Source organism: Triturus cristatus, chromosome 3_1, assembly GCF_964204655.1.
Source record: "Triturus cristatus chromosome 3_1, aTriCri1.1, whole genome shotgun sequence".
Classification (NCBI taxonomy): Eukaryota; Metazoa; Chordata; class Amphibia; order Caudata; family Salamandridae; genus Triturus; species Triturus cristatus.
Window position 1 is genome coordinate 787,278,815 of NC_140583.1, and position 26,111 is coordinate 787,304,925.

Sequence of the window (26,111 nt, forward strand, 5' to 3'; positions counted from 1 at the left end):
ATACTCATAGAAGATCATGGGGAAATGTGGTTCAAATAGCCTGGATAAGGAGGTTTGCCTATGCATTCCTCTCAATTCTCCTGATTCCTATTTGTTAAAGATGATGAAAGGAAAACCATTTCACATCTTTCTTGTAGCTCCAGCTTGGCCAAGACCGTAATGGTACACAGAGTTACTTCTGTCAGAACGAAGACACATTTTGTACTTGATCTATTGACAATGAGTGAAGGCCAGGTTGTTCATCCTACTCAGAGTTCTCTAAAATTAGCAGCCTGGCTCCTGAATACAATGAATTCAGCCATCTGGATATTTCAGAAGATTGCAAACAACTCTTTGCAAAAGTCCAGTCTATGACAAACCCTTACAAAGCTAAATGGACACAATTCTGTATGTGGTGTTCTAGAAATTAGCATATATCCATTCTCACTTCCACCCGAACAAATATTGCAAATATTACACCTTGCACGTTCAGGTCTCCTTTACAGCTCAGTCAAATTACATTTTGCAGCACAAATGGGCACTTCGGAAGAACCGTAAAATAACTGTTGCTTTGGTCCAATAGACTAGTGAAGGTATTTCTTAAGGGTCTGTTTTGGATCTGTCCTCTGATTAGCAAACCACCCTTGGCTTGGCTTTGGTGAGGAGTATTGGTGAAATTCAAGCTTTAATGATAAAGGAACCATATTTGAAATTCAAAGCTCAAATCCTCAATTTATTCCCATCAGACTTTCACCGTAACAAACCTTTTGTTATTAAAACATTTTTCCAAAATCCCTCCAATGCAGCAGAAAGAGTACTTCATACTCTAATTTGAAGCCCTGGATCAAATTCTGTCTGGATAGAAATTTAGTGTTCAGAAAGTTGAATCAGCTTTTCTTAACCTAGGAGCCTATAAAAAAGGAATGCCCTATCAAGGAACAGTGTATCTATTTGGGTTTCTGCGGCTGTAGTGTTCTGCCACCAAAAGGCTGGAAGTCCTTTGGATGGTAAAGTAAGCCCATTTCACAAAAAGAGTATCTACTTCGACTGCCCTGTTTGTAAGCATGCCTTTACCAGACATCTGCTGAACTCCTATATGAGAAACAGGCATACGTTCACACGTCATTGCTGCCTGGGTACCACAGTAAATAATGAAGCAATAGGTCAAGCAGTATTTTGCCATGTCATCAATGAGACAGCCATGTCTCGTAGTGCATGGGTAAATCTATATGTATGTATGTGTGTATATGTGTATTTATATGACCTACTGGCAGTCGCCAGTAGGTAGTAATAGTTGAAACCATGTTACAATATGAAATGCATTTTCTGACTTGCCTAGATCTTTGACGCCGTTTGATGAATCTTCACAAAATGTTCCAAAAAAAGTTTGCCAGTGATTCTAGTTTTACATGGAAAGTTTCGGGGAAATCCGTCAAGCAGGGGCTAAGAAAATGGAGGGGGTCAACAAAAAGTGCATTTCCCATGTTAATTCCCGTAGGGATTTTTGACTGCTACAGCCCGATCCACTGGATGGAATTACACCACATTTGGCACAAAGGTAGCTTTTGGTCCAGAAAACGCCCTTTTTGTAATTTGGTGTAAATCTGTTCAGTAGTTTTGGTGATAAAGAAAATCCAAATTTGTGTATCTAGGGACGCAGATGCTCTGCAGATCGTGCAGAGATCTGATTGGCTGCCAAAACTTCAGCCAGGAAGTGTTGGCAGCCATTTTGGGACTCTGACACCGCTGAGTCCCAAATAAATGATACAAATGAATGAAAAGGGGGCAGGGTATAAATATCCTGACCCCAGCCTTGGTCCTGGGCTCCCCAGGGCCCCATGCCAAGGCAAAACAATTTTGTTATTTTTGCCGTAAACCTGCAGCAAATACTCAAATTCACTGCAAATCTGTTTTTTAAAAGTGCGGGCTCCCGCGATTGTTACAGCAACAAAAAAGCCCCCAGGTGGGCCAGTTCTAAGGGGTGGATTAACTGCAATGCTTGGTTGTTTGGAGAACAGAGCACTACTCTGCCAAGGCAGGAATTAGCTACATGTGCATGTTTTCAAATCTCATCTGAATGCACTGATACTGTCTCCCACTCTTTTACTTAGTGTGAGGCACCAAGTGCCCTCTGCTTGTGCAATCTGGGATAGTTAGAAAGCCGATGGATGACTTGAATGGCTGGACGGGTTTGCTTGCTTCAGAACACACCTGGTTCCATGTTCGCCCTAATGGAAATCCCACAGATTATCTTTGCAGAGCCCTGGTTAACCCCAAGCTATTTACATTATTTATGCCTGCTGACGAAAAGGTCTGTGCACTTCTCACTTGAGTACAGACAGCAGGGGAGCTCCTCATGCATAGTTACACGTGTTTGTGAGCCAATTAGTTGTTGCTAATTCACCATTGAGCTTTGCAACGATGTCTCCAGCCTAAACAAAACTATATTTAAAGTTGATATGCATGAAGATCAGAACAGTGACCTCCTTGACGTATCTGTTAGAGGTGCAGAGCTTTGCAAGCTTTGGGGGAGGTGTTACCATCACTGCTCTAAGACAGCGATCATGGTAGTAGCAAGTACTTGATGCATTCAACGCACATGATCTTGAGTGTGCTATATGAGTGAGTGAGTGAATGGGTGTGTCAGTGTCGTTAAGAATGAGTGAGTGGGTGTGTGAGTACTTGTATTGGTCTGAGAATGGGTATGTGAGTGGTTGTGTGGGTGTATGAAAAGTTGTTTTGGGGGTAGGAGTGGTAATGTGGATGTCATCAGTGATGTCATTTGAGATGGCATCAGTGAGGCCTCTAACATGCCACGAGTGATGCAATATGTGAGGTCATAACTGCAAAGAAAAGGGCCCCCCTGGTATGAATGTGAAGTTCACCTAGACAGGGAAATACATACTGTAAATGATCTAGGGCAACTTCAAAACCAATACAAAATATTAGAACATGTCAAATAAAGGTAGTGACACTAACATTTTAGAGAAAATACAAAACAATGTATTTGTTATATAGGATATTGTTTTAAATATTAAAGCATAATAAATATCAATTTACTGAGACATTCATTTGTGCAACATACTCACTGCATCCATCCATCCATCACACATACACACCATGATCTGATATTTGTTTCAATGCTCAATACAATTTATTAATAGGCCATATAAAGCATAACAGAGAATCTGTTGGAACACATGATTTTCAGGTGGTTTCCAAGTTGTCTCTCAATCGGCGTTTCTGCAGAAGACTGCCTTCCTCACAAGTTCCACCTCCAAATAATATGCTCTGTAAAAAACAATTAAATATCTCAACCAATTGTCACAACTGAATATAGTGTCACTGCTATGAACAGGAAAAAGATCACGTTATAACAGCTGAAGATACTAAAATGTTCAATTTTATTTTATATATATATATATATCACAGGAAACTCTTTCACACAAAGAGCAGAGGCCAAAACAGGGGAACTTCTGGAGCATCTTTATTCAGCAAATTGGCGAATGCATTTCGGCTTGTTTAGCCTTCTTCAGCGCCAGGAATATGACAGGCAAGACTTAAAAAACCATAGGTTTCACACAGGTTATAGTTAGGTGGATATTTCACTCGTAAAAAACCAATGAAATTCCCCCGTTATAGTTAGTTCAGATAACTATAACTCGCGCGCCCGCAATCCACTGCTGATGACGTCACATATTACATCACTCAAGACCTGGTCAGTGGCATCACTCATGACATCACTGATGACATCATCCTTGTGATAGAGTGGTGGTCGCGCGGGTTATAGTTATCTGAACTAACTATAACAGGTGAATTTCATTGGTTTTTTACGAGAGAAATATCCACCTAACTATAACCTGTGTGAAACCTATGGTTTTTTAAGTGAATTTGCAAGGTTTTTTAAATGCTAATTCCTAACTATAACGTGTGTGAAACCTATGGTTTTTTAAGTGAATTTGTATGGTTTTTTAAATGCTAAGTTATGTATTTCTTAATATATTTTTTTTAAAAAAAATTTTACCGTGCGAGCACTCCGCGATTAAAAAAAAAAATTACATGTTTTTTTCCCCCTGGGGGGTCCTTCTGTGACCCCCTGACAAAGGCTAGGGTGTCAGGAACTCTCTTCCCTGCCCCCTTTTCACGTTTTCCACCTTTTTTCCCCCTTTCCTTTTCAGTGCGAGAGACAAAATGGCTGCCGACACTTCCTGATTTCGACCGATTCGAATGTTGACTGACATCTAACAACCAATCAGAATTTCGCTCGCGCACGCCACCGTGCGCGCACGGTGCGCGCGTATAGATATTTATATGATTTTAAATGCTATTTTCTCAGGAAATACTGAACAGATTGACACCAGACCTGCAAAAGGCACTTCCCTGACCTGAGGACTACCTCTCTGCCAAATTTCAAGTAATTTGGTTCAGCCGTTCGGGCTGTAACTTCGACTAAAGGTCCTATGGAAAAATGCATGGGGAAGACGCGGTTTGGGACCCCCCTTTTTTCTCGGCCCCCGCTTGACCAATCACCCCGAGACTTTCAGGGTAGGAGCTGAGCGGAGCGCCCCATTAGTTTTGAAAATTTTGCGAAGATTCGTCAACCGGCACCAAAGTTATTCAAAATAGAATTTTGAGATTTCCTACGGAAACACGTTCCTAACTATAACTATCTACTGGTGACCGCCAGTAGACAATATATGTATGTATGTGTGTGTGTATATATATATATATATATATATATATATATATATATATATATATATATTACCTACTGGCAGTCGCCAGTAGATAGTTATAGTTAGGATAAAAAAAATAATACATAAATAAATTAGCATTTAAAAAAACGTACAAATTCACTGAAAAAACCATAGGTTTCACACATGTTATAGTTAGGTGGATATTTCACTCGTAAAAAAACAATGAAATTCCCACGTTATAGTTAGTTCAGATAACTATAACTCGCGCGACCGCCACTCTATCACAAGGATGATGTCATGAGTGATGCCACTGACCATGTCATGAGTGATGTAATATGTGACGTCATGAGCAGTGGATTGCGGGCGCGCGAGTGACATCACTGATGACATCTCAAATGACATCACTGATGACATCATCCAGTGAATGTGTGTTTTTCTGAAAATTACATATGTTTTATATATGTATATCTCAAGGTCGATGGAAGAATAAATGGGTATATAAGTGTCTAAATGGATGATTTGTTTTTGAAAAATTGATTGTATAAATGACTGATTAAGTGTATCTTAGTGAATACATGGCTTAGTGAGTAATGTTTAAATATGTAAATATCTTTATCAGTCTCTCACTTTGTGTATAAGTGGCTGCATGGGTTGGTGAGTAGCTACATGAGTGTCTTTATAGGTTATTAGTTGGTTTTTTGAGTATCAGTATAAGTGACTGATGTCTGTATGGTTCGGTGGGGGGTATTACGTAGTGCATAGGTGCATGAATGAGTGACTCACTGTTTGTATGTGTTGAAGACAGCATGTGTGCAGGACTGTATGGGCGGATGAGTGTGTACATGGGTGTGTTAGTGAGTGAATGACTGTCTCAATAGTGTCTCTGAGTAACTACATATGTTTTAAACTAGTATATGTGACTATTGGTGTATATAAGTGAGTATATGTGAGAGTGAGAGATTGAAAGAGTTCCTGTATGAATAAGTGATTGTTAAAAAGACTAAGTATGTGTAAGTTTCTGTAGAAGTAAGTGTGGTGGTGTGTGTATAACTGTATATGCAGGTAAACGGATATTTGATTCTTTATTAGCATGAGTGACTATGTGTGCGAGTAACTTTATGGATGAGTGGCGTTGTGTAACAGGATGTATAGGTGTATGAGTACATATGATGAGTGAGTACATGTATGAGTGACTGTATAGGACTGTTGGTGAATGAGTGGATGTGGATCTTACAATTACTGAACAGGTTGTTGTAACTGGTATTGGTATGTCCATTGTTTTGAAAATTTTAATTTCTATTTTTGAATGTGTGTATCAAAGGTTATATTAGGGGGAGAGGAGGTCTGCCACTCTCTCACAAGGATGATGTCATCAGTGATGTCATGAGTGATGTCACTGACCATGTCATGAGTGATGTAATATGTGATGTCATCAGCAGTGCATTGCAGGCGCGCGAGTTATAGTTAGCTGAACTAACTATAACGGGGGAATTTCTATGGTTTTGTACGAGTGAAAAGTCCAGCTAACTATAACGCCCCTGAAACCTATGGTTTTTTCAGTGAATTTCTAAGGTTTTTTAAATGCTAATTCCTAGCTATAACGTGCCTGAAACCTATGTTTTTTTCAGTGAATTTCGAAGGTTTTTTAAATGCTAATTTCTAGCTATGCCTACAGAGATAGGACATGTGAAGAAAGAAGGGAAAACGCACAGAAAGAAAAAAAAGAAATGCAGAAAGAAGCAACAGAAGTCCTCAAAGACGAGGAAAAGTGCAGGAAGAAGTATAACGTGCAGAGAGAACAAACAGAAGAGCAGAAACAAGCCTTGTTGCAAAATCATCCTGTACCCTCAACTTTTTCAGACGGATACTGGTGGTAACTGAGTCTGACTAACCAGTCCTAGAGCCAGTGCTATGTTAAAAGACACTCAGAATACAGTGAAAACACCTACATACACTAGGGCACACTATGTGTTGGGGTCCCCCTGTGATTAGCATGACCTCCTCTGTAAGCCCCTAGTATATAATGGGGCAGGGGATTAAAACTACCTCTTAAAACGCACCACAGGGCGTGTTTGAACACGTCACCTCATGCCCCGTCCCCTCCCTTCCCCACTGTGTAAACACGCCCTGTAGCCGTTTTAAGTTGGGAGATTAAGTCCCCATGAATCCTGAGGGTCCCTAGGGTCCAACTAGTCCACTAGGTACCTCCAGTAAGCACCACAGAGCTGCGTTGCAGAGAGGTGTAAAAAGTGGCACGGCCTGCACCACCTCTCTGCAACGCAGAGCAGTGGTGCTTACTGGAAGCACCTGGTGGGCTAGTTGGACCCCAGGGTCCCTCAGGATTGAAAGGGAATTATTTCCCCAACTTAACGCGCCACAGGGCCTGTGGGCGTTCTGAGTTGAGAGATTAAGTCCCCTTGAATCCTAAGGGTCCCTAGGGTCAATCTAGCCCACTAGGTACCTCCAGTAAGCGCCACAGAGCTGCGTTGCATGGAGGTGTAAAAAGAGGCGTGGCCTCAGAACACCTGTCTGCAACGCAGCTCCCTGGCGCATACTGGAGATACCTGTTGGGCTAGTTGACCCTCAGGGACCCTCAGTATTGAAGGGGAATTAATTCCTCAACTTACAACTGGCCAGGGGGCGCGTTTGCAGAGTGCTGCAAGGAGGGGGCGTGGCCTCCTGCGCGATGCCGGTCTTTCATTTCAGGGGTGTGGAATTTTCCAAATAATCTAGTTGTCCAAGGGACAAAATGCCACTGAGATCTACATGTCCTGTAAAATCCACTTGTCCCACCTACCCCCGTTCCACATCAAACCTAAGGGCTCCGGCTGACAGAGAAACATTAATATATTTTTGCTTTATTAAAATCAGTAAACCATTGAATGCTGTGCAATAATAATGCTAAAGGAAAACTTGTCAAGCGATATTATCGCGTCCCTGCCCCCCTGCTCCCCCTCCCCTTAACCCTGACGGCAATTCTTTTATTTCTATTCCCCTTTTTTTCCATTCTTTTTGGCTGTGTATTTATTCCCACAAAATACGTACATTTCAAACCATACGTAATGTACTAATTTACCGTCACCCTTGGCTGTGTATTTATTCCCACAAAATACGTACATTTCAAACCATACATAATGTACTAATTTACCGTCACCCTTGTAAAAACGTATGGGTGGGATATAAAAGGTGTCAGCCAGCGTGCCTCCTGCCATTTCCCCCTCACTTTTGCAGCTGGCCAGACGTGAGCCCTACGTTCCTTGCGAATCGGTAAGTTGTATCGAAAAAGAAACAGCAAAGTTGGGAGCTTCCTTTAATAATAAGAATAGTTTTTTCGCCAAATGTACCCTCTTTGCAACATTAATCAATTGTGTAATGTATATTTGTTGGTGTGTTTACGCAGTTATGGGCTGAAAGTTAATAGCTCACTATTCTATATTAGGACTTTAAGTTATAAATTGCAAGTCACCAACGGATGTCTCTTTTGAAAGCATTAATCTGCAGATCTGTTTCCATCTGCGGTATGAAGGCTCCGGACCCGCGATGTTAAACCCGCGTTGCGATGGCAGCGCGTGAATCTGAATTCGTTGTAATGGGTGTTTCCCCCATGAAGCGGTGGTAGCGCAGCGCGCCTGCTTGCGTTACGCTTTTTTGACGTCCTCATCTGAGGCGCCGAGGCGGGCCAGGCCTAGGCTTTTGTACTAATTAATCTACCCACGCACGGTTGCTAAAAATATAAATAAAAGAAAATCGCAGCACCTCCGTCACAGTATATCACAATTCAAGCGGGCAAAACTGCTTATTTTACCTGAATGCTTATTGCAAGCCTCGTGGTGGCCACGGACTACTGCTTGCAGAGGCTGAGTGACGTTTCACTCCCCCAGCCAATCACTGGCTAGCGCCCAGTCATGGGCTGCTAGCCAATCAGATGCCGCCAAAGGCTCTCTGCAAGCTTCGGATTGGCTGTGAGCCCCAGAGTGCCCACAGCCTGTTTTAACGTGATTAAAACGTGATTAATGTCTACATGTCCGTCGGACATAAATAGACAATAAATCTTCTTGCCCGTCAATATAAACAACATGGTTCGCGCGATATGATTCCCCCACCCCTGTTTCTCTCAAACATGGTTCGTGATATCACAGCAGAAGGCTTTTTCACATGGTAAAATCACCTTAGAACACACCACAATTCCTAAAATGAGTATGGTACCATCAACAAATGATTTATAATATAACTAAAGTCTTAAAACCTTCTATTAACTGCAATGCTTTTTAATGAGGTGCTATCATGTATATTGGTCCCAAGATGGCTGCCAACACTTCTTGGATGAAGTACTGACAGCCAATCAGATCTCACGATGAGATGTGTGGTTAGGCTCCGCCCACATATGTATATGATTTTACTTTTGATTTTCTCAGGAACTACTGAACAGATTGACACCATATATGCAAAAGGCACATGCCTGACCTGAGGACTACCTCTTTGCCAAATTTCAAGTAATTCTGTTCAGCCGTAGTTAACGTTTTGCACAGTGGTATTTGTAATAGATAATAGGCGCATATGGTGAGTACACCTGGTATCTGTAAAATTCTTAAATCAGTGACGGTGCTAGAGGGTAGGGGAGAACCACCAGCCTCCCTAAAAACTGCGGTCAGACCACATAGAATCAAAATGAGGGTACCCAAACACACGTAAAAATCAAGGTCATAACAGTTAGAATGTACATAAACAAGTAACACAAGTGGATCTTCGTCTCTTTCTTTTAAGTTTCTTCGATTTAATATTCTTTTTCTCAGAATGTATTTCACAGTCTTCAAAGTGGTTCCCAAGCCAACACGTGTTTCGTCGCCTTTAGTAGTTTTTTACATGCGACTTGTTCACGGCTGAACACTGTTTTATATGCAAAATGTCCAGTATGACGATAATTCCAGGTCATACAATCATACGACGTGGGAGGGGGAGGTTATAGAATTTCTTCAGGGTAAAATGCTTTCCAATCTCAGCTGTGCTCGGAATTTGAGCACCCCGTCTCTGGGTATACGAAGTGTATCTTCCCCCAACCGCGTCTGGCTCCAAATCAGAGTTGAATTCTGTTCAGCCGTTCGGGCTGTACCTTGGACTAAAGGTCCCTATGGAAAATTGCATGGGGAAAACGCGTTTTGGGACCCCCCTTTTTTCTCAGACCCCGCTTGACGAATCCCCCCGAGACTTTCAGGGTAGGAGCGGAGCGGAGCGCCCCACCTATTTTGAAAATTTTGCGCAGATTCGACAACCGGCGCCAAAGTTATTCCAAATAGAATGTTGCGGATTTCCTATGGAAACACGGTCCTAACTATAACTATCTACTGGCGACCGCCAGTAGATAATATATATATATAGATAGATAGATAGAGAGAGAGATAGAGATAGAGAGAGAGATAGATAGATATAGATATAGATATAGAGATAGATAGATAGATATCATACACCGACTTTTGCTTTTACAAAAGAAATCCAGGACACGCAGGAATCTTTGTTGAAAAGGATTTAATGGGCGAGGTAGCGCCTCACCAACGCGTTTCGCTTGACAGCTTTTTCACGGTATGGCGGACATCTTACTTTCCCGTATTTACATCTTGCCTCAACCAATAACATAGAGGAAGGACTGTGAAGGTTGTGTGAAAACTCATTTGCAAATATAGACGCCATTTTGGCATGTTGTATTATGCTATAATTTGCAATATACAAATTGAAGGAAAACCATTTGCCAGGAAGAACAGGTTGTAAATACTTGGTTACACTTATTTACTGTAATACCATATATCGACATAATGCGTTGGAACATTATTACGTTCAAAATTCTGTGTGCACTCATTTCGGCACGCGTGCAAAACCTCCAATTGTATTGATCAATAAAGCATTGTTGATTATAAATGTCGTAACCAGCTCAACATGTTGTGCCTTTACAATCAATGGTCATCACATTACTATCTGAACCCCAGTGGGTTACAATTCAGACAAACTAATTGAGCTGTAAGATCAAATTCCGATCCGACAATATATGCTATTGCAATAAAGCATTGGTAACATCAACTGCATCAAATGCAAAAAGACCTTCGTTAAGTCATTGACTTCCTGACTTAATTCTACAAATCATTGAAAATATAAACCCAAGTGGGTTTTAATTCTGACCTCCACCTTTTTGTGGTCAAAGACTTCAAGTCTCGCCCAAGTGGGCCAAGATTACATTGTAATTAATATCCGTAAAAAAAGTTTAACTAACCGATACTTAGTCCTTACGTTTTGGGAAGCAAAGAAATCCACCTCAACATCAATTAATTCAACTGCAATGGCTAAATCCCACATACTGAAATAGTGCTGAATACATCAAGAAATTTTTACAGAAATTAGTATATTTCTAACAAACTCCCTACTTCTCTTTACAGAAAATATGTAAACTCGTAGTTTTTACAAATGTACAGCCATTTCTTCGCTCGAATTGAGTCCTTCGGGTATCTCGGTGTCAAAGTCAATTATATACCTTGATTCCAGGCATCTTAAATGGCGCTCTCTGTCACCTCTTCTTTCGTGTCGTGCAATTGCATCTACAACAACATAGGATAAAAGTTTTTCATTTTGCTCATGTATGTTGAAGAAGTGACGGGCTACAGGATATTGAATGTCATGTTTTTTTATAGCACGTAGATGCTCTAGGACTCTTTTCTTAGCTTGGTGTACTGTGCTGCCTATGTACAACTTCCCACATGGGCAGATCAAACAATATACACAATATTCTGTTTTACAGTTAAAATTTCCTTTGATAATAAAATCCCTTTTGGTACCTGGTAACGTGAATATCTTACAGTCTGTACTATGGGCACATGCCTTACAACGTTTGCATGTTGTGAAACCAATGGGACTAGTGCAATGGACAACTTCTGTAGCAGCTACCATATTCTTGCATAGATCATCTTTTAAAGATTTACTCCTCCGAAAGGTTATCTGTGGAGTGTCATTCAAATATTCATTTAGAGTCGGATCACTCTTTAAAATGTGCCAGTTTTTATCAAATAGTTGCCTGATTTGGAATGCATTTTTCGAAAAAGTAGTTATAAACCTTACTGAATCCTTAGATTCAGCTAACGTGGGTTTCGAATATAAAAGATCTGATCTATTCAATGAATCTGCCTTAGCCATTGCTTGTTTAATGGTCTTATCACTGTAACCACGTTGTTTGAATCTAGTGCTCATGATTTGTTTCTCTTGATCGTATTCCTCTGTAGTGCTACAGTTACGCTTAGCCCTGATTAACTCCCCGTAAGGGATACTTTGAATTAGATTAGACGGATGGGCACTCTGAGCATTTAGGAGACTATTCCCAGCCGTCTGCTTTCTATGCAACTTTGTAACCAATGTACTGTTGGAAACTGATACCTCTACATCCAAAAACACGATCATAGACTCACTTATTTGGGAAGTGATTTGTAAATTCTTGTCGTTGTTATTTAGGGAGTCAATAAAGGTTACAACTGACTCCTTGTCACCTCTCCAAATTAAAAATATATCATCTATGTGTCCTGGTTTTCTTTTGTAAAAGCAAAAGTCGGTGTGTGATACAAGGGGATGACGGAGCCCATCCAGGACCGCCAAGCCTGAAGCGGACTTCCGCGATTGTGCGTCTGGATATATATATATATATATATATATATATATATATATTCTCTACTGGCAGTCGCCAGTAGATAGTTATAGTTAGGACCGTGTTTCCATAGGAAATCCGCAACATTCTATTTGGAATAACTTTGGCGCCGGTCGACGAATCCTCGCGAAATGTTCAAAACTAATGGGGCGCTACGCTCCGCTCCTACCCTGAAAGTCTCGGGGGGATTCGTCAAGCGGGGGCTGAGAAAAAAGGGGGGTCCCAAAACGCGTTTTCCCCATGCATTTTCCCATAGGACTTTTAGTCCGAGCTACAGCCCGAACGGCTGAACAGAATTACTTGAAATTTGGCAGAGAGGTAGTCCTCAGGTCAAGGATGTGCCTTTTGTAGGTCTGGTGTAAATCTGTTCAGTAGGTCCTGAGAAAATAGCATTTAAATCAATATATATATCTGTAAGCGCGCTCCGTGCGCTTACCGTAAGCTTACCGTACGCGTACGGTGCCGTGCGCGAGCTCAATTCTGATTGGTGGTTACATGACTGTAAACATTCGAATCGGTCGAAATCAGGAAGTGTCGGCCGCCATTTTCTGACTCTCGCACTGAGAAACAAAGGTGGGGAACGTGAAAAGGGGGCAACGAAGAGAGTTGCAGACCCCCTAGTGTTTGTCAGGGGGTCCAAGAAGGACCCAAAAGTACGAAAAATACATTTAATAATTTTTTTAAAAAATCACGGGGTGCGCGTACGGTAAGCTTACCGTACGCGCACGGCAAAAAAAAAATAAAAAAAAATAAAGAAGTCACAATCACATTTATTAAATAAATTAAAGGACCCACAAGGGAGAAAAAAACAAATGTTACTGTGTAAAAAAAGGCGAGGCGCGCACGGCATGGACTGCGCAACGTGGGCGCTCGGTGCGCGAAGCACACCGTGCGCGCAGGGTGTGCGCATAGTGAAAAACCAGAAAAAAAAATAAAAAATAAATACATAACTTAGCATTTAAAAAAACGTACAAATTCACTGAAAAAAACATAGGTTTCACACATGTTATAGTTAGCTGTACATTTCACTCGTAAAAAACCAATGAAATTCCACGTTATAGTTAGATCAGGTAACTATAACTTGCGCGACCGCAATCCACAATGTGTAATTTCAGATGTCATCATTGATGTCATGAGTGATGTCACTGACCATGTCATGAGTGATGTAATATGTGACGTCATCAGCAGTTTATTGTGGGCGCGCAGGTTATAGTTACCCATTCTAACTATAACGTGGAATTTCATTGGTTTTTTACGAGTGAAATGTACAGCTAACTATAACATGTGCGAAACCTATGGTTTTTTAAGTGAATATATATATATATATAATACACCTTTAATGACAGAATGACAGATTGAAAAATCTCAAGAGGATATTTAACCAAAATGGGTTTAGAGGTTAAAAATGGGAAAGGAAATGTATCTAAAAAGCATATCTGAAAAACACCCTATTATTCTCAAAGTGCAGCCCATGGTTTTCTAAGGTACAGGTGGACCTATACTTGATTACAAAGCATGTGTGTCTATACTGAGCCCACGTCTGGATTTCTTACCAAATGGTAAGTATTTCAAGATGATGATGAAGCTGGGGAATAATTAATGAGTCAGACTCACACACAGCCAGCATATCCAGGTTAGAAAATTTCTGTTACAATAAAAACAGTATTCATATAGGCTAAATAAATAAAGATTATGTATCCTAAAAATGTTGAGAAACATTGCAGACCGGCGGCAATGTAGACCATATTCATGCTGAGAGGCTTACCAGTTTCGCAAGAAGAAGAGGGATGCACCGCAGTATTGAAGGACCCACAAGCCAGGGGTAATATATAAAGATTTTATTACACACTGCAACCAGATAATGAAAAAAAGGGGGTGGAGGGGATAAGAATGAGGGGAGATCTATTTATACACATCTATAATTAACTGTCTGCCTTTAAAAGGTACATCTGATCTAAGTGCATGATAAATAACAGTTAAAGGTAATACCTTATAGCAAAGATGGCTAGGACGATGAGGAGATTGAAATGCTGCTCGATGACACAAAGTCCTATAAAACGCACCATAATTGTGAAAAATAGAAAGGGAGAGGGACATTATAGTTGACCACATGGAAAACATTCAAAATAATAATGTAATACTAGAGGTACTAGAAAAAATACCTCACGATAAATAATCCTGATTGAGTGGACGAGCTGCTAATCTGCTAGGTGCCACAACGTATTCATGGTTCTAGAAATAAACAAAGAATCATAGAAATTGTCATCCATAATCTGAGCATAGTTCTCAAATCTCTTATGGGCAATGTTCCTGTGATTAGTGAATTAGAATGGGACTAATTCAAATAGATCGCCATTGAAGAGTCCTCAGCAAAATGTTTAATCATAAATAGACCTGTCACTTAAGGGACGTAGTATCCTAATTATGTCTTCTGTATAATATACAGTATATATTTCCTACACAGAGTGGATATATTCACATGGTACTGATGCTTTACTAAACCCAAAGAGCTAATCGCTTAAGTGTGAGTTACACACTCACAGCTATTGGACGACTCATGTGTAATATACGGGATATATTTGTTACACAGTCGATGGATTCAAATTGGGGTGTTACAATACATGACCCAATGAGATAATCGCCAAAATACGAAGGGACAACTAATAGGCAAAAAAGATATGCGTACTACGTAATCAAAGGGCAAGCGATTTAAAAAAAGAGACAAACATACATGGCCAGCTAACACAGTGGGTAAACAATAATCTCACCGTGAGGAGACTGCCACTAGACGGCAGAAATTGAATATTCTTGTAAGGGTTACAGCTTACCGTTCAAATGGGTACCGATCCAGACAGCTTGGACCTGATGCTGATCATCGCAGATAAAGCTGCTTCATATGTGAGGTCATAAACAGTACATTGCAGGGGCGTAAGTTATAGTTAGCTCAGGTAACTATAACTGCTGAATTTTCATGATTTTGTACGAGTGAAATCAAAGCCTAACTTCAACATCCCTGTAACCTTTTGTATTGTAAGTGAATATATATATACAGTGGGCAGGTAAATAACTTGTTCTTTCTCTAATTTTGAATCTTTAACAGATGCACATGTTTTTATCTGAATAGCATGTAGTTATCGCGAAGACTGAATATGTATTAAGAGGTGGTGGGAAGTAAACAGTAGGCACACCCGTATACATACACATATTGATACACATATATATGTGATTATATGTATATATATATATATATTCATACATATAAATCTATTTCTGCAGAGCTGCTACGTGATTAACAGGCATATATATGTTCAGGCGTCATTATTGCCTAGATACCACAGTGAACAATGATGCAGCAGTAGGGCAATCGGTCTTTCAATGAGTTGAGCATAATAAAAAAAAATTTAATCATGCCAGTTCCAATTACTCGTACGAATCGGTAATCCTCACCAGGTAAGAAACCACACCACTTGCCTGGATTAGCGCTTGGATTTATTCTGCTGTAAAGCGTTTGGGCATTACTGCCTTGATCACACATCAAGCGTTTGTTTCACAACCATTATTTAAAAGCCATCGGATACTTCCTGTCACATGGGTCGCATCCACCATTACCACTGAAGAAAGACTTTGCTTTACATCATAACACATAGTATATCTGGTGATGCTTTAATTCACTCTTAACCCCCATAGATTGTTCTAATATTACGAATAATTAATTTTGCTTTTTAGCACAAAATTCCATTCATTAACAATCAAAAGTTCATAGTGCAAGTGATTACTCAATCATACAAATTCATTTGATTCTATTTGAGTGAATATTACATTCATGGTTGAAATAAAATGCAAGTGCATTATACATATATTTTCCTTATGGCATAATTCCTGGTAACTATCCAGCGTTGAATAGAGGTGCACTTAATCACCATGTATAAGCTAGTGCCTAATTTCATTAACAGTTCATCTTTCGCTGAAAGTTAGCCTTGGTATTAATTCTCCATTTGCTACTTAATTCTTTAAATATTGCCACCATAGTTTCCTCACTGTGGCTCGCTACTCAACCACTGTGTTCTCTAAGCAAATGCATTACATAATGCGTTAAGAACAACTTGTGCCATCTATCCTCATTCGATTCCTTTCTGATCTTAACAACTGAATGTCATAATTTGCTTTGTGGCCTCTTGTTCCAAGGCTTATTAAAAACATTTAAAAGACTGGGAAGCCAATCTTATACCTCATCCAGACTCCTAAGTGCACGGAAAGGTCTTCATCAGAATTAAGCCCAAACGGGGTTTTGGTATTGAAGAGTATGATGTATCTCGATTTGAAGCTTACGTAATTTGCGCTCCCTATTACCCCCACTTCTGCTCTTGGGTACCTGGTCAACCACATAATAGAGTAAGGGGCATATGTATCAAACGATTTTTTAATCGCAAACGCTGCGATTCGCAAAATAACAGCGTTTGCGATTAAACAATCGGTAATCGGGATGTATGAGCCAAATCCCATCGCAAAATTAAGGAATTGCTAATTTAGCGATTTCTTAATTTTGCATAAGCATTTAAGAAATCGCAAATTGCGATTTTCTTAAATGATATGTAAAAAGCACCCAAGTTGTGCGAATTATCCTTAAGAAATCGCAAATTACCACCAACTTCCAGTTGGTGGTAATTTGCGATATCCTTTCAAAATTCACTTTTTTTAATTTTACAAAGTGCCACGTGCCGCTCATACATGCCCTTAGGGCATGTATGTGCGCCATATGCACACACACGCTCATTTCAGGGGTGCATCAGGGTGTCATCATGACACCCTTGCACCTTTGAAATTATTCTCAAATTGCGATTAGCAAATTGCGATTCGCTATTTGAGAATTACTTCCCATTCATTCCTATGGGTCTCCTGGCCCATAGGAATGAATGGGCAGGTATTCCTTAATTGCGATTTCGCAATTTGCTAATCACAATTAAGGAATTTTAAGAAATCGCTAAAAGTTTGCAATTTTTTTAATACATCCCGTTTTGCAATTCTCAAATAGCGATTCTTTAAAAATCGCTATTTGAGAATCGCAAATGGTGATGTTGATACATATGCCCCTAAGTCATGAATGTTCCGATTATGTACCTCATTTACATGTCTCGCTACCGGGTAGCTTTTATCTTTATTTGGGGCGGCCCTCATATGATGTAGAATTCGTATATGCGCCATGTGGATAGTACTGCTCACATACATTTTATGACATTAGCACTGAAGCATATAAACTACAAACTCACTTCTGCAGGTTAGGTGTGTTTGAATAAACCATGAGCTTTTTAATAGGGAAAATGTAATTTGTTTCATGTTCTGTCCTATTGTACAGGCTTTGCATTTCGTGCATTTACAGAATCCTGTGCCAGCCCTCAACCACCCTTCTGCTCCTCTTAACTCAGGGCTACTGTTGACCAAATCATATCTCATTGACCGCACTCTTCTAAACGTCACTAAAGGTCTTTGAGAAACCAATTCTCTCAATATGAGATCTCTCCTTACCAGGTACCAATGCCTATTTAAGCAGTCTCTCACCCTGCTGTGGTAGGCATTGTAGGTGGTAATCCATGTTTCATTCTTGTTCTTGTTTGTCTTCCTCTCTCTGCTCTTCATTAGGATGTATTAAACTTGATCTATTCATTGTGTTGACTTTGGACATATATATATGAAATGTGTGTGCATCTGTGCAAGATTCAATAATGGAGAAAAAACGTTATTTACCTGGGCACTGTAGTTCTCCAGCATTGATATATTTCATAGTCACATATGATCTTCTCCCTCTCCCCCTCCCCAGTAGGAGCTTGTCCCTTTTATGTCTCATTCTTATCAGCTTTATGGTTATGCTGAGAAATCTGAGGTATGGTGGCCTCAGTAGCTGCTTCCTGATTGGTTGAAGGCTGGTTCTGATTAAAATTATGTAAATTGGGTAACGATGTCACTTGTATAAGCTGTGCTGTGCAATGTATTTCTATGTACTGCTTATACAATTCCCATGGCACTCCCACCTTGACGACTGGGAAGATTCAAGCATGCAAATCTATGAAAGATATCAATACTCTAACTACAGTGTAACGGTAAATAGCTTGCTTTTTCATTTTCAACCTGAGGCCATTTCCTTTCTAAGGTGTTGAGTATCCATGTTTATTTTTTTTTCCAGGATCTTTTGAATTTTGATGACCCTTTGAACATTGAAGCTGCAGAACACCACTTACGAGATAAGGTGAGTTTTCCATTCCTGTTCTAGTTAATGATTGGTGTGTGTCTGTAAATGCATGTGCAATCATATTTTTTCATTAGAAATTCTATTCTGGCTTGTTTTGACCCATTGTCCCTCAAGATATCACTAATGGAAATGAAGAGCCTGAAGTCTGGGTCCACAGCAGATCCTTATCCTACCAACCTGCTGCCCAAACCATTAATCCAATAATAAATAATATTCTAAATACCTAGTTGGCAACTGGAATGGTCCCTGAACACTGGAAAAGAGCAGAAGTGCTCCCACTGTTAAAAAAAAAAAAAAAAAAAAAAAAAAACTTCGGCTGATCCGAAATAACCAGCAAGTTATAGACCCATCTCCCTCCTACCTGCCTATCCAAAATCTTGGAGAATGCCTTTAATTGTCAACTGTCTCAATACTTGGAGGTAAAAGAAACGATTACATCCTGGTCAATCAGGCATCTGGCCTTACTTTAGCACTGAGACCATGCTTCTGGAAGTAGTAGAGCATGTTAGGAGCACCGTTGATAAGGGATGCAAGGCAATCCTGATCATGTTGGACTTAATAGCGACCTTTGACACGGTTCCTCATCTACTTGAATGCCTTCAGGCAATAGGGATCAAACGCACTGCCCTTAAATGTCTTACCTCTTTTCTAAGCAATCGAAGTCAAGAACTGTAGCTGCCCCATTCTCATCGCAAGTTAGAACTTTGACGGTGGGTGTTCCACAAGGATCAGTCCTAAGCCCCACTTTGTTCAATATTTACCGGACGGCTCTAGCAATATTGGTAGAGTCAATGGGCGAAAAGTAATCTCGTACATTAACAACGCCTCTCTTCTGTGGCAAGGGAGAGGAACTAGATGGGGAGCTCATCTCACAATGTCTTGCTAAGGTGTTTCAGTGGTTGGCTTGGCACCAACTGAAACGCAACTCTGATAAGACGGAGAGCATGATCTTTGGAGCCACTCCACCCAACATCTTGAAATCTTGCTGGCCTAAGGATGCGCCGCATCTTGGTCCTCCCCAAAGCTCTGTTAGAAACCTAGGTATCAAATTTGATGGTACCCTCTCCTTCCAACCTGAGATTCAAGTGTTGGCCTGTTCCTCTTTCAGCAGTCTTCGCATGCTGAAAAGATTCCTATCTGAATCAGCCAGAAAACTGTCATCCATGCCCTGATTATCATGTGACTGGACTATGGGAACGCCCTCTACCTCAGACTCCCTGATAATCTCCTTAGTAGACTTCAGGTGGTGCAGAACTCTGTCGCCAGACTTTTACTCAGTCTTCTCCCTAGATCCCATATGTCAGTTCATCTGAAAGCCCTACACTGGCTTCCCGTAAAAGAGCATGCAATTTAAGGCCATAGTACTAGTGCATAAGGCCGTGCATTCAGAGAGAGGATTTATTAATACATTCCAGCTCACATTCTGCGCTTTTCCTCTGCTTACCTGGCAAGAGTCCCCCAGATCCATCGACTTAGAATGGGTGGCAGATCCTTTTCTTATCTAGGATCCTTCAACTGGAATAAACCTTCGCCTAACCAGTGATATCCCTGCTTTCAAAATGAAACTTAAAACCTGACTTTTCACATATTCTGAAAAGGTTTTAAGTTGGTGCTTTAAGCCTTGAGCGCCAGAACACTGTTAAAGTAGCTGTGTGCTGTACAAATTGTTATAACATAACATTTGTTGTCCCTGGAAGATTCCTACAGTACTGCCCAACCGCATAATAATTTTCAGAAATTGGACCAGGGCCTATAAATGAAGGCCAAAGGAACTTCTCAATGTAAAGACAGTTGTTCAATAAACCTACTTTGATTTTAGTAGGGCTGCAAAGATGTTCTGAGATGGGTGGGTGGTAGCAGAGAGTCTGGTAGCACCGGTTGAGGGACAGAACCCTTCTTTGTGACTGCGATTGACTGCTTTTGCTAATGTTTACTTCTACTATTTTCCAAGAAGCAGGGTTCGCTTACCTTCCCGAACATCTAACCATGCAAAAACAAGAGGGAACCCCTACCAGGCTTAGCCTATCTCTCTGTGCCAGCCCAAGGGGCTCACCCTATGGTATTAAAAGGACTCTCACCCACTAGGATTCCAAGTGGCATGCTTCATCATAGTCCTCGTGCATCTGGACAGACTCGACCTTGGTAGCCAAGGGAGCGTTTTGGTTATTAGGTGTGATATTAGATTTAAAATAGTCCAGGGTGTCCTGAGGGTTAATTTTATTTTCAAAGGGCATCCTGATTGTGTTAAAAACAGGTGGAGATGCAATAAGGAAATTAGTATCCTTTGTATCCCTCGGTCAACATGTTTCAGCCATCACACCAATGCCTCACTGGGCTAGTTTGCTTTTCTCCAGATCGCACAAGTATCCTGTTAATATCCTCTTTGTGTGCATTCATTTTTAAACTTCTATTCATCATACTCGTACATCCCAACCAATTTGTTCACTATGTTTGCATTTCTTTAGTATTGTTTAGAGCTCCAATAGGGTAACGAGGCAGGTGAACCTTAAAGTCAAACTTTCATCAAAGGTCTCTTCCTGACCGTGAACCTATTTGGTTCCTCCTTCCTCAGCATCTTGATGTTTACTTCTAACTACAGACTCCTCACCTTTAGTTTATCTCCAATTAGGAGTGGTTCAGGAGAATTCTTGAGCAATGCACCCGCGTTAAAGTAAGTGGCACCTTGTTTGCTACCAGTGACTCCGTTCTGCCATTCAGATGACAGAGCAGAGATGCATATAAGCACAACTCCTGTATACTGTCATCAGTTCCTATGTTTCTGTGCCATTCAAGGTGGATCTGGAACTCTGGTGCCAATTTCGTCTTTCTTGCGAAGACTGCAGATTACTTTCCAGTTATGGTAGGAAATGATGTCCCCAAAAAACGACGGCATTCAAAGCGTAACAAGAATGCAGGAAGCAGGAGTTGGTCATGGGCCCACATGAGGAATGCTTATGATGCTTGTAATCTAGTCATAAATGTGCCCTTATGCACCCAAAGGCTACTCTGAACCGGAGGGTGAAACTCTAAATTACCGAAGAAAGAGGTCTCTGTCTAAACATAGAACTCATTCCCGCTTCAAGTTGCGGGCTCTGTCACATTGCTGTTCCCATTAATTGTCCACTTTCCCGTCAGTCTTTTCGAATCCAAGTGGAAGTCTAAACACATGCAAAAGCAAACCAAGTGGGGCTCAACCTTATCCTGCCACTCAAAATCCAGAGTCAAAGATCTAGTTTCCTTGATGTCCCTTGAATCCAAACGAATCCTGCAATTTGTCCCAGCACGCCGTGAATTCTCCGTGCTGTCATCTACTCTTCAGCAAATGGCACCCTTAAAAGACGCCATATAGCAGTTCTTAGGTGCAATTCCACTCCCCTGATGTGCCTTTTGATTCGTTTTGCCCCTAAGGGGACCCGTTCGGACCCTGGAATAGACTTCCACTTTGTCATCAAGGTTATTTCGGTTCCTTCCGTGCCAGTGTCCGCACAGACTCCACCTGTGTTACTCAACGACCAGGTCCCAATGTTGATCACTGACCACTCAACCAATAGCTGCTCAATTCAGGCATAAGTCAGGCTATAAAATACAAAAGCACAATCATTAGTCATTCAACCAGGATCCAATTCATCTGCCTTTATGTCTGTACCAGAAACAGATTCAGAGTATTTTTGTCTCTGATTCCTGCCCTTTACAGGAAGCATCCTATATCACTCAGGACACTCATGGGGAAGAGTGACCAGTGTCTCCCTCTCATCTTGTAATGATGACTTACAAAATATCAGTAGGCTAGACACATCTCTTGAAACATAGCTAGAGTAGCTCCCTCAGCCAACAGAAGAAACTGCTTTATTTAAAGTGTTAGTTAGGAGTGCTGCTGAGGCACATGAGTTTCAACGGCCCACTATAGAGACAAAACCAAACATATTGGCTGAGATTTTTCAACCAAAGCTAGCTTCCTCTGAGCTCATACTCCCACTTAAGGGATGCTCTTCTGGCTACAATCATCTAAGCCATGTTCATGCAGTCAGTCGGCCTGTGGCAAGATGACATAGACTGGCTCCTGGTGACCTGGAGTTCATCACCAAGCACCTTACACCAGAGAGATTGATTATTCATGTCTCAACAAGCAAGATTAATCCAAATTCTTTTCTGACATTTTCTGATCGGGAATCATTAATAATTGATGCCTGGAATGTTTTTAACCTCACTCTGGCCCTCAGATCAATTAACTCAGTGGGGGAGGTGCACCCATGCACTAAGAGGCATGCCAAACTTGCTGGCTATCCCTGAGGAACTCAGGAACTCTTTAGTCCAGATGATGCATGATGGCCAGGATGTAGCCAAGTATGTATTCAAAGATGGACTGGCTACTATATCGCTAAAGCTATTGGCACCAGTCTCATGCTCAGGAGGTGCACATGGATGCATTCAACCTGTTTTTTTGGAGAGGTCTAAGCTTTCTTAGTGGACATGGAAAGCACCCGTTCGTTTGGAAAAATTGTTGATTTGGCAGTAGGAACTGAGTCTTTGCACAATATTTAGGGCTGTTGATGCCAGCTATACTATTTCCCTACCTATACAGAAAATGTAGGGTGTGTTCCAGGTAGGCTAGCTTACAGGCAGCACCAGCCCTCTCATGCTGTACCACAGCAGCCAACAGTTATTTTGAGGCGCGGCACTGGCTGAATCCGCTTCAACCAATTCTTCCTCCCCTGCTGCAGCGGCTACCAAGCTGCTTTAGTTTGCCCTCTCAGGCTCATGCATGTCTGGTCAGAGGCAAGATGACCTTTCCTTCCTGGCTAGAGATCCATCAAATGAAACAGATGGGTCTTCAAGTTTGTGCTGAAGGGTTATGACCTGCCTCTCACCTCCTCCACCTGACCTTCCCCAAACGACTTTCAGAAGAATATTCTGCAATCTTGATTCAGGAAGACCGCATTCTCTTGTTCAAGAGTGTCTTAGAGAGTGTACCGGAATCGAAGAAGCTGGAAAGATGCTATCCGTGTTACTTTCTTGTCCCTAGGGACAGGCTCAAAATGCTCACTTTGGACCTAGGAGATAGGATGGGATCTGCAGTACACACATTTCTGATTGATGCTTCTAACTGCAGATTCCTCACTTTTTTTTTTGTTTTGTTTTTAAATACTCCCTAGCAGGTCAGGCTAGGTCCAGAAACTCAATAGCAGTACTCCTGTCAGTCAGTAGGTGCCATTGCACAGCCTTGCACCAACACGATTCCACTCTGGAAGTAATGAACGGGGCCTCATATAAGCAGCACCAAGGAGCGCTTATGTCCGTTCATTCTTTCTTTCTGCACCTTCAGACACGGATCCAGATCTGCTCCTCTTGCCTATTGAATTATTTTTCCCAAATTCTCTTTTCCACCGGGTGCAAAGCAAATATGTCACTTCTCAAAACGACTAAGTTTAAACTTTGTAGGGACTGTCGCAAAGAAATGACTGTGACAGACTCCCACGAGGTACGTTTGTGCTGCCTAGAGTTGGAACACGACTCAAGGACTTGTGATGACTGTGTCCAGATGAACCAAAAGAACATACAGGACAACAAGGACAATTTCTGGGTCTATCGTGCAACTTCGGGCCCTAAGGATCCACAGAAGCCTCCAATTGGGTGTCCTTTTAGCGGCTCTACCCGTGGCGATGTATGTAACTCTCAGAGCCACCTTGGGTTCCACACCGGCTTTGTTGCCGACCTTTGCACTGGTTCCCGAAACATCAGGGCTAGTGCCAACAGCATCAGAATAGGATCAGTCATCTCTACTGGTTTCCGACTCCATGCCAGCCTAATGTCGACCGTGCCCACGTTACGATTCCATTGGAGCGCAGCTCATAGCCAACCCTTCTGAATTAGAGAAACTGACTTTACCACACGACAAAGCTCGTACTTTACACCAGCTTTTTGGGGTCAATTTTGACAAAAGCCTATGATGATGTGACAAATTAATCCCACAGTATGGGGACAATTTGTATGCAGAATTGTAGGATTCCTGTGATCTAGACACCTCCCCAGACTCTGTCCTTGTCCCTCCTTCTGGCTCTTCCACAGAGTAGTGCTTCTTTTTCCATGGTCATACAACGGCCTTTGACCTGCAGCTCCTTACCATTGAAGTAAAAGCTAATGTCCTGACTTAAGTTTTTCAGTCTGGCCAGACACATCATCAACTTCTTGTGACATTCAACAAGTCATCCCTTTGGTACTTGGGCATAGCTATGTTCTGGGCCCCCTGTCAATAGACCAGTAGCTTGTTGCCACAGACTGGCTCCGGGCGAATCTGACTTCCTCTTTCAGCACCTGACGCCTGAGAGTTTGGTGATACAGGAGTCAAACAGTTGGCTGAATCCTAACGCCGTTCCTACACCCCCCTCCTGGCCATGAATCGAAACACATGGAGGCTTTTGGTAAGCGCAAGTTCTCTTCTGCCTGCGTTGCTCTATGTTCTATCAACACCAGCTGCCTTTTAGGTTGCTAAAGGTCAAGTTTTAAGGAATATTTTTGGGTGAAATCCTTCCTGCAGTGCCAGTAGACATTTGGGTGTATTAAGACCAAACTATACAGAAAAGCTGGGGTGTAGCAAAAATGATTAGATCTGGCCTGGAGACATCCGGTTGTTTAGGTCAGGCACTGGGCATGTGTGGTGCTTAAACGCCATGCTTGGATGAGGTTTGAGCTTCTCAGTGGATGTTCAGGCTTCCTTAATGGACATACCATTTGATGGCTCTCACTTCAGTGAGGAAGCAGTCTCTGCCCAGTAACTCTTTAAAGAAAGTAGTTCCACAGCACGATCCCTTGGGCTGTTTGCCCCAATGAGGCGATTTTCCCAAAAATGTTGTCTCTGTTCGAGGATATGCCAGGAGATTTCAATATCGCCAGTGGTTGACCCTGCTGGCAGCACAGCAACCTTCTCACCATTTCATGGAAGAGGCCATTGCTCTCAAAAACAATGTTCAAGACATCAGCAACAACATGCAGCTCAGTCCCCCATCTTTCCCAGCGACCACAACCTCAAAACCATTTTTAGGGTGTCCTTTTCAATGCACACCCTGTAGGGTCAGGATTAGACATGTTCTGCAACCTGGTGTTTAGATGGCCGTGTTGGACCTGCAGGACGATTAATTCTAAATTCCTGTCCTGCAGGTGACACAGGCATTAGTTTCAGTTCGCAGTGCGCCAAGGGCTCTGTTTGCAGTGCTCCCTTTTGGCCTTACAAATGCCCCTTTTATGTTCTTGCAAGTGATGGCGGTGGTGACAGCACACCTTCCGAGGTTGGGTGTTTGTCTTCCCCCTCCCTAGACAATTTGCTATTGAGGGCGGGCAGGCCCCTGGCAGTCGTAGACCACCTCCAGACGACAGCGAACCTCATAACCTCACATCTGATACTTTAGAAAACATTCCTGTTAATTTGATTGGGTACCTAAGGTCTCGCGTAGAAACATGACTCGAGGTATGGCCACTGCTGGGGAAAGGTAAATAGAATAGAATCACACACACCCTGAAA

The 26,111-nt window shown here is 41.6% G+C and overlaps 1 protein-coding gene across 4 annotated transcripts in view; it reads left to right on the forward strand.

Moving 5' to 3' along the window:
- UBE2F (ubiquitin conjugating enzyme E2 F (putative)) overlaps positions 1-26,111 on the forward strand; it is a 1,125,427-nt gene that overhangs the window by 958,575 nt on the left and 140,741 nt on the right. For all 4 annotated transcript variants that reach the window (XM_085645042.1, XM_085645043.1, XM_085645041.1 and 1 more), the window contains one exon: positions 18,530-18,592. In XM_085645042.1, the coding sequence (XP_085501168.1) occupies positions 18,530-18,592 (63 nt within the window). The remainder of the gene's footprint in view (positions 1-18,529; positions 18,593-26,111) is intronic.